This window comes from Artemia sp. Qi Xiang Cuo, chromosome 11, assembly GCF_049724085.1.
Source record: "Artemia sp. Qi Xiang Cuo chromosome 11, ASM4972408v1, whole genome shotgun sequence".
NCBI lineage: Eukaryota > Metazoa > Arthropoda > Branchiopoda > Anostraca > Artemiidae > Artemia > Artemia sp. Qi Xiang Cuo.
The window spans coordinates 31,791,263-31,801,267 of record NC_142804.1 but is presented as its reverse complement, the minus strand read 5'-3'; the positions used below and the strand labels follow the sequence as shown (position 1 = coordinate 31,801,267).

At 35.0% G+C, this 10,005-nt stretch overlaps 1 protein-coding gene across 5 annotated transcripts in view; it reads right to left on the bottom strand.

Annotated features, from left to right (window-relative positions):
- Positions 1–450: 450 nt before the first annotated feature.
- Positions 451–10,005, bottom strand: part of IleRS (Isoleucyl-tRNA synthetase) — a 117,241-nt gene continuing 107,686 nt past the window's right edge. For all 5 annotated transcript variants that reach the window (XM_089096690.1, XM_089096689.1, XM_089096691.1 and 2 more), the window contains exons 15-16: positions 7,945–8,141; positions 451–1,766 (exon numbers count right to left, since the gene is read on the bottom strand). In XM_089096690.1, the coding sequence (XP_088952816.1) occupies positions 521–1,766; positions 7,945–8,141 (1,443 nt within the window). In that variant the 3' untranslated portion in view covers positions 451–520. The remainder of the gene's footprint in view (positions 1,767–7,944; positions 8,142–10,005) is intronic.

Genomic DNA, 10,005 nt, shown 5'->3' with positions numbered 1-10,005 from the left:
TTTTTTTTTTTTTTTTTTTTTTCTTTTTTTATTTTTTTTTTTTTCTTTTTTTTCTTTTTTGGTTTCTTGGTTTTTTGATTTATTAGGTGGGTTTTCTCCCGCACAAGCATTGCTTCAGGGAATCGATGATGTATATATATTTTTTTTTTTTTTAAATAAACCCATTGTTACTTAAAAAATAACACTGGAAACCCGCGGAGTAAACGCAAAAAAAAGAAAAAAGAAAGAGAATAAACTACTTTGCAGAAATAAACTATTCATAATCTAATTACCAAAAATAATTCCGGTCTAAATTATGTCGGAGAATATTAGCAACAACTAGCACTACCACGGTTTGACATAAATCGTTTGCATATTGACTAGTTTAACAGTAAAACAAATTTTTTTTTGTTTTCTGACAAACAAGGTTTGAGGATTTTTTTTTTCACTAGACCATTCATTTCAATAATATTCATAGGATAAGGAATTTATTTTCTAAAGTGCTTCAGTAAACAGATGACACAACCCCAGAAAAACCAATTTAGTTTCCAGTCTTTAGCTTGCTGATGATCTCAGAGGGTATTTTGAAACCAACGGGATTCTCATAAAGCAGCGAATATACTTTTCCTTCTCGTTTGAAGTCACCATAATCACAGAAAGTTTCTTCTTCTTCTTCAAGAGCCATATCTGGATGGAATTTCTGTTGCCCCACAGTGACATAAACAGTCTTGTGATTTAGACTAGCAGAATCGCAATTTACAGCCTCCCCAGTTGAAGTAAACAATCTAACTTTTCTACCCCATAGGCCAAAGACACCAGCAGCTTCTTTGGATAAAACAGATGTGTCTATAAATCGTCCATCAACATATTCTTGCAGAAGCACAGTTCCTCGCCTCTGATCACTCCCATTACAAAGGACTACGTTCACATACCCCACAGCGGGCTTTTTTCTTCGTGGCATTTCTGAAGATAAATCAGTAGCATCTCCTTTTATTAGTATAAGACGTAAAGTGGCAGATGTAAGTTTTAGCTGTTGCACCTCTTCACCAACTATTTTGGATTTCTGCACTTGTAAAGTATAAGGACGTAAAGGAGTTTTAGTATCTTCTTCAATTGACGATTTGAAACGATCAAAAATATCAGATAGATAACCATCGTCTTCTTTTATTTCATATAGGACGGTGACTATGTCGGATGGTACAAGTTTCATTTTCTTTCTGAAATGCTGCACAAGTGTCTTCAATTCTCTTGCAACTCCTTCATCCTTCAGACTTTTATCCTGAGAAACATCCAAAAGCACAAGCAAATCTCCTTCCGAATTCGCTTCAAACCGGTTCGTCATCTCTTTGGACGTATCGCAACTAAACGAAAAAAATATACGAATTTCCTCTGTGGTTATTTTCTCACCCGCAAGAAACATCTCTCCGTCTCTTACAAACTGTTGCAACTGCTCATCAGTAAGCTCCTTAATCTTCTTTGAAACTGACTTAAAACTACCTTTCAACCTAGCGCCAAGAAGTTTATGATCCGGCTCGGCCCTTAAACATACACCATACTTGGATTTGTTGGTGGTTAGAGTAAGAGACTTGACATTCAACTCATCACAAACATATCTCTCCAGCCTTCGTATCTTGTCCAAAACAGATTGTTCTGAGTGAATCACAACAATCTCACGAAGTGGAGTTTTCAATGGCAGTGTTTTACGCTCACGAATAACACGTCCAAGCTCCAGAACACTTTGAAGCCGAGAGACAGATTCTTCTATATTTTTGTCAATGAATGAGATCCTAAAAGAAAACATAAAGATGAAAAATCGGCATTTGGTTACATTGATAATTATGACAAATAAAAGCGTAAATACCCAGATACAAATAATTGTTATAGTCTTCGTTTCAACTAATAGCCTATTAAAAAGTATGTTATATTTAATTTGTTTTGTTTTAGCCAAGAAACAGAAAAAAAACATTAGTAGTTGAACTTTGATAAGTTATTTTCTCCTTCTAACTGAAAAAATTATTCCAGGTACATAAATTCCAACAAAGAGTAGAATTATATTCTACTTCAAAACTTTTTAAGATCTTTAATGTACTATTTGACATATGATGTGCAATCTTCTTGTTATACTTTAGTACATTTTGTACAAACAGGCGTTTTTATGATTAAACCAAAATAACGAAAAAAAGCTTCTTTTTTTATCATGAAAGGAAGCAGGGATGTCAAACTACGAGAAAAAAGAAGTGAAAATCCTAAATATTTGAGGTAGACCAATCAGAAATAGTAGATGCCAACTGAAAAAAACAAACAAACATTATTAACACTTTAAAACCTGCACCTATTTCAAGCTCATTTTTAATATTTTATTTGTGCAGACGGCACGGCAGTTTCATGAATAGGCAACACTGTTAATAGTTGATAGCATCGGTTATGTTCCCTTGACTTGACCATTCCCTTGACCTACTTCATAGGAGGTAGGGGAGAGGGACTACGATTTGAGACAAAAAATACCCAAGTAACTCTAGCTCAAGGACTGTTGAACCTAATTTTTTGTAATTAATTTAAAATAAAGATTGCTTCCAAAAATATAAATTAAATAAAAATAAGGAGTTAATGGTCGAAAATTTGACCATTCACTTGTGACCATTACCAGAAGTCAGAGTAAGATACTACTTGCAAAACTATTTTTAGCGATAATTAGTTAGGTAATTGCTAAATAGAATTAATTGAGGATTAAAATTAGACTCTTTTCTACTGATTACTGATACTCGGGCGACGCTTTTCGAATCTATTGAAGTTGTTGTGAGAAATTTTTTCACCATCCTTAGTATTTGATTGATAATCAGTTAAAGTATGAAATGCTGGCAAAACCTGTGTGCTCTGATCTTTTTTCTATCAGCTAGAGTTTCTCCATAATAACTTCAAGTTTTTCTTGATAGACTTTTCAATTTTTATCAGACAAAAAAAAATGTTGGCGATAAAAAAATACCGACGTAAGTTTTGGAATTACTAAAGAAAAACTATTAACTTAGATGTTAACAAAACAGTTGACCAATTTTTTTCAAGATAAAAATGAGAAAAAAAAGAGACAATAAACTCTTAGCATTTTAGTCTGATTATAGAAGAATCAATTGAATTCCAAAACAAATTTGTTCAAAAATAACAGCGACATTAAAGCCTAAACAAGCGTAAATGAAATCATATAATAAGTAAAACTTAAAACAAACAGATACTAGATTAACGAGGAACAGATTTGTAAATATTATATAGACTTTGCCCCCAGTTCAAGCTTAACTGTACATATAATGTCCTTAAATGATTCGGAAACAAAATAAAGACAAAGTGGCACAAATATCTAATCTCCTGCTTTGATTTTGTTTCTTCACTATCGATGACTTTCCGCAAAAATCGTAGATAAATCCGAGGAAAGGATTTTAAAATATCATTTTGCCTTTACAGCCAGTTGAACTTATCACTTTGTAGCAACCTCTCACCGGTAAAGATTGTCCAGGGTATAAGAAGGGGTATAGAAAAATATATGTATTAACTTTGTAGACAGTTGAACCGAATCCCTTTTAAGCTTAGACATAGTTAGAAATTGAAACTCACGATTTTATCTTATAGAGCCTAATTATCATTATGTAACTATCCCTAACTTTTTATAATCGTAATACTGCAGCTACTCTCTAGTACAACAATTTCAATATGATGTCATTACTGTTAAAACTACTAGCAACTCACTGCAGGACCAAGCTGCCTGAGACCAACACGGCTGCGCTATATTAGCCTCCCAGCTTGGAATCCCAACCTATTCAAAGCTTCCATCTTTACCCCCTCCAAAGAAGTTCTAATTTACTTTAAATCATCCCCTACGACCTCCCACAGAGCTTAAAACTTGCAATATAGTTTAATTGATACTATAAGGCTATCCGTCACATTTCATAATCATTTTACTATAGACGCTGCTAAAAGCCAAAGAATGGTACACCAGTCAGTAAAAGCACATAACCCCTATCCTCTAAGACGACCATGGTCTAACAACTGATTCTTAATTAACATTCTCTCACTTGTCTTTGAATTCTGTTTTTCCCAATTCTTCTAATAAAATAAAAGGGAAACAAATTTGCGGAAGTATCTAACCACTTTACCAAGGAGATGACTCTAACAAGTCTAACAAGGAGGATATAACAACCTACTCTTAAATGCACCTCCCTCTCTGTACTAAGCATGAAACCGAATTTTCCGTACCCTCAGATGCATTGGGAGCAAATAATAGGTGCAGCAACTAGCATCTTTACACCCCGTAGCAAAGGATGCCACCCCTCATTGCAAAGATTACCAAGACACAACAGCCAATTGTTCCTTGCAAGTCCCCCTTGTTTTAAAATATGAAACAGATGTTTTTTTTCTCATAATGCGTAACACAACACTGAAGTTTTAATCCCTTGAAATTTCTAAAACGGTGTATAGAATGAGTGAGTTCGTGCACAAAAAAATTATGTCATGTACTTTTATCAACGTTGAAACCAAACAAAATCCATCTGTCTTGGTACAAAATCGATTTTATTGCCACAGGCCAGCTTTCTAATATCCCTACTTAGAAAGGAGCAAAGGGAAAGCTCGAGTTCCTTTGGTGGTAGTGCCACGTAACCGTCAAACATTTAAGCACTTTCCCATTTGAATATAACTTTTATCTGAAACTGGTGCGTGCCTGTTAGAACAGTTTTCCAGCCTTGATGGAACGAAAGCCAAGCTGCATTTCTTCAGATATTCCTCTCCAAAATGGGCTACATAATTCCATTTCAATGCACACACTGTAGGCTCTGACTCAATTTCTAGCGAAAACTGTTCCTATTTATCCCCAGGCAAGAAATATGAGGTTTTCCAAAGTTTTATGTCATATCCGTCACTCCAGCCTAAGGTCCACACTTTACATAAAAACCACAGAAGTAAAACCCTTACCCCATTTTCTAGCAATAATATGAAATCGGCAAACTAGAAAAAAAAAAGGATAAGCCAAAGTGTTACTCCCGCAACACAATTACAATGAATGAACCAATGAGACCCAAAATAACACAAATTAAAATGAACAATCAGGTTAAACTTAAAACTAGAGTAACTTTTACACTTTACTGATATACCTTTGGAACAGTTTTTTCTTCTTGACATAAAACAACCCAATAAAAACAGTAACGAAGTTTAAAGGAGAAACAGCAACACTTTCTTAGAATAAAATAGATTAGTGACTTTCAATTTATGTTTACTACTTTTCGTAACTCTTTTTCGTCAATATCTTGCTAGTTGATTTTATTAAAAAGTATACAATATTGATAACTAAACACAACTTAAAAAAAAACCTCAAATGATAATTTTCGAGGCATTCTGCTTAGTTTATTAAAATTTCGTTAAAAAGCACATTCCGAAATTTCTGTAAAATCAATTGGCAAATAATTTGCTGATTTACCAATTCAAAATATTTCTACAGCTAACCAAACATATTCCTACATGACATATCAACCGAGGCTTTAAAAGTTCTATTTAGGAAACCATTTTTGGAATGAAATGGAATAAAAAGTTGAAAAAGCGGCAAAAAACGTCCTTTAAAAACAATAAAGTTGCATTAAAAGTTACAAATATACCTATTTATGATTTCTTTTTTTTCTGTAAACCTGATTTGTATTTTAATTAATTATTGCTGTTCATCCAGTGACAAAAGAAAAAAGAGAAATGAAAAACCTTCGAAATTCCTATCGTTTTCAGTAAGGAACAAATGACACTCATACCTTTGGGGAATTAAAAGGGACAGGAGCCCGCTCTTATGAATGGTAATTTCCTTTCTTTTTAAGATGGGATCTATTGTTTATTTTAATCTCTGTTTGTTTTAGGTTTCATTTATTCATTAATAGTTGCTTCTTAGGATCAACTTAATTACTCATTTCTGTTGGTTTAAATATGGCTTATTACGTGATTTTATTTTGGGTAATTTTAAGTTTCAATAATAATCTTTACTTTTATTTACATTTTTTTCGGAAAACATTTTTAAAACTTCATATACATCAGGAATTCCTGCAAATTTGAGCAGTATTTAAATTCTTAAATTTTAACAGAAAAAGAATTCATTAATTTTTTCATTGACTACTTTTCGACTCGGAAAAATTCTTACGTCTGCCCTTGCCAGCTGTGATTGAACTCTGGGGCCAAGTATGTCAGGCCAACAGAAAGGGGAAAAATCACTCCTTTTCAACCGAGTCAGACCACAGCCATGCTATAAATCCCACTATTTGGACAACCATAGACACAGATCATTTCGGCCCCTAGTTAGGCCTTATCTTGTTTTGCACCAATTTTCTAAGTACCTCCTTTCAGACCTTTAATCACTTAAACTGAGAATACTTACAAGATTCTGGCTTAATCAAGGCGCAGCATGACTACGATTGCTGAGCAGTTGGGGTTGAGAGTGGGGGCGTCACAGACCTAATTTGCATCGCCCAACCATATATGTGTAAATATATATAAGAATATATAGAAGCAGCCGCCTCTGCCCCCCCCCCCTTCCGTACGCCCATGGGCATTATCATAAAGTTGTAATTTTTTTTGTAATAAATAAATCTTACACCGAAATGAAAAAAATGTATTTTTTAAAATTGAAAATAAATCCAAGGGAAGGAAGAAGGTGTGGAGCTCTAATAATTGGATCTCTAGGTAGACGAGGTGCATGCACTGCTATTTTGATCTCAAGGAGTTTTGAATAGGAAGAAAAAAGGAGTGAAACTCTATATAGATTTAAGAGTGGAACTCCAGATAACTCCAAGGGAAGGAGAAAGGAGAGGAGCTCTAAATAGGGGTGGAGCTCTAGATAGACTAGATAGCACACCATGACTACGATTGCTGACCAGTTGGGGTTGAGAGTGGAGTCGTCACAGACCTAATTTGCATCATCCAACCATATATGTGTAAATTCCTTGCGTGATTTTAAAAGGTGTATATGTCCGTCTTTTCTGCGAAAATGTATCAGTGAAGAATAGATCCTCTGAAGTAAATCATTTCAAGTAAGACCATTTATATGCTTTGAGGCCACTGTCCCTAGGTTTTACGGGGCATTTCCACCCAGAGGCACATTCGTTAGACGTTTATACCCTTTTGGATAAAATAGCAAGCTAAAAATCACAACGCGACAGCGTGGTGGGGGACTTATATGTCCAAGGACGAAGAATGACATGGGAGGAGACACGTTATTTACCGTTACCTTTCAATCCTTAAAATATCACTAGAAATTCAAACTATGACCGAATGAGCCTCCTTCCTAGTTTTTATTACCCCTGCCAAATACGAGATGACCAGAAAAAAACAAAGAAGACGTATCACTCTTTACTAGGTCAACAGTGCAGCGTCGATTCTAACAGAGGCTCGGCATAAACTCAAAAGAAATGCGAGTCGAAAGGCATAAATATGTATACATGGATCTACTCAGCTGAACGGTTTTGCCATTTTCTTTTGTGATTTTTTCATGTAGCTAAATTCAGAAAAGCAGCCAAATTTCCTTTTATGATGCTTCGCACCTAAATTGTTTTTGATATTCAAGAAAATGACATTTGAAAGTACAATATTGCAGAAACCTTCCCTCCTCGTTTTTATTAATTAAAAAACACTCCAAAAAAATTATTCAGAGAAGTAAAGAATGATATTAAAACACAATGAACAGAAACAAGGCCATACATTAAGTCAAACTTAATTCTAAAGTCCGTCAAGCTTAAGAATAACAGATATTACTATGGACAAATTTATGAAACGCAGAAATAAAATGAATAATCACGTGAGACTTGAAACCAAGAGAAATTAAAATGCACCCATTTTCTGGGATAAATTTATAATGAAAATCATTTCAGCGGGCTAAATTTGTCATTTCATCAATGGATATGAGGTTTCTAACCTTCCCCAAAAAGGTGCAAAAAAGAAAGAAAATTGGCTCACCTAGGCTCAGGCATCATCAGATAGTGCACTGAAGCAGTCTGCTTGTCCTCAGGATAGCCTTTTACAATGGGTCGCAGTCTTTGGTAGAGCCATTCTGTGAAAAACGGCGTAAAAGGTGCCATCATTCTTATCATCGTGAAGAGGACACGAAACAAAACATGTAAAGAGTCGATACAGTCTTCACTTCCATATTCTCCCTAAAATAAAACATAATTTAAAACTTTGTACTCCCTCCTTGATCATCAAAATATTCTCCTTTATATATATATATATATATATATATATATATACACAAATATATATGCAATGTATATATACATATATATACAATTTGCCAAAATTCAGACAAACGAAGCATTTACTTTAGTCATTGAAGCGACTGGAGTCATTTTCAAATGCACGAGGTAAATAGAGAATTAAGGAAATTCGCGCTACTAAAGGCTTCACAGCACAAACATACAAGATGTAGACTTCACATAAATTCAGATAGTATTTATAGGAACCATTGAAAAAGCAGATCAGCTAACTCGACTTTTTTCTTTTTGTTTTAGATTTTGTGTTAAAACATACGGTTTTTGATTGCTTAAATTCACCACCGTCCCCTCATAATAACAATCAACATTCTAGTCAGTGTTTTCATCTTTTTTTTTTTTAAGAGGTTAATTCAACTGAATTGATACTCAATGTACTAAAAAACATTGCTCATGCTCGAGTACTACTACTAATAATAGCTCACGGCAGTACCAAGCCGCAAGAGGCCAATATAGCCAAGCACGTTCCTCCTCCATCCCAATCTATTCATAGTCTCCCTTTTTACACCCTCCCAAGAAGTTCCCATTTCCCTTAAATCTTTCTTTATGACGTCTTCCCACCCAAGACGAAGACGACCTGCTTACTGTTTAGCCCTAGATGGTTGGCCGAAAAGGACAATCTTCGCCAATCTGTCATCCTTCTTCCGCAAAACGTGCCCTAGCCAAAACAACTTTTCTTTCATTATAGCCCCAGAAAGGGGGATTGAACCACATTTTTTGTACAGCCTATTGTTTGAAATACGGTCAGTTAGCCGAGTACCAAGAACAATCCGTAGGCAATTTTTCTGGAAAACATCAAGCAAATTTTCATCCGCTTTTCGGAGCACCCATGCTTCAGAGCCATATTTGACCACTGTCATCACTGAAGCTTCTAATATTCTAATCTTGGTTTGCGGACTTATCTTCATATTCTTCCAAACCTTTTTTAACTGCTAAAAACACCCTGAGCCTTGGCTATTCTAGTTTTAACGTCTTCACTGCTCTCACCGTCTTTACTAATAACACTACCGAGGTAAGTGAAGCTTCCCACCTGATCAATCTTTTCGTTACGCAACGTCACCTTTTCATCTTCACTTATTACTTGGATCAGTGACTTAGTCTTTTGGTCATCTATGTTCCGGTCAAAACGAACACCTTGAATTTGCAATGAATATAAGAGCTCATTACTTTTGCTCACACTTTCATCTAGCAGCCTTGAATAACCATCATAATAAAACTTCGGAAGAGTTTTTCCTCCCCATTTGATTCCCCATTTGGTCTCCCATTGCCTTTCCTGTGCTCCTTAAGAAAAGTCCATCAAAATGATCCATATAAATGGGAGTAGGACGCAACCCTGCTTTACTCCTGATTTAATACGAAACCAGCTACTAACCTCATTTCCTACCTTAACCGCAGCAGTGTTATTCTCGTGCATAACACTAATCACTTTAATGCATTTGTCTTTTATACCATACAAGGATAAGACCTTTGCTAAAGCTCTTCTATCAACAGAATCGAAGTCTTGCTCAAAATCTATAAAACTGAGGACCAAAGTTGTTTGACAAGTCAGGCACTTCTCAATTATTAACCTAAGAGTGAAAATTTAGTCGACACATCCTCTACCTTTTCTAAAACCGCACTTTTCTTAAAAACAAAGTTCTTTTCTTAAAACTTTGTCTACGGCATCTCTCAGTCTAAAAAGTATCATATTACTAAGTATTTTGCTATCTACAGAGAACAGACTAATACCTCGATAATTACCACACTAACT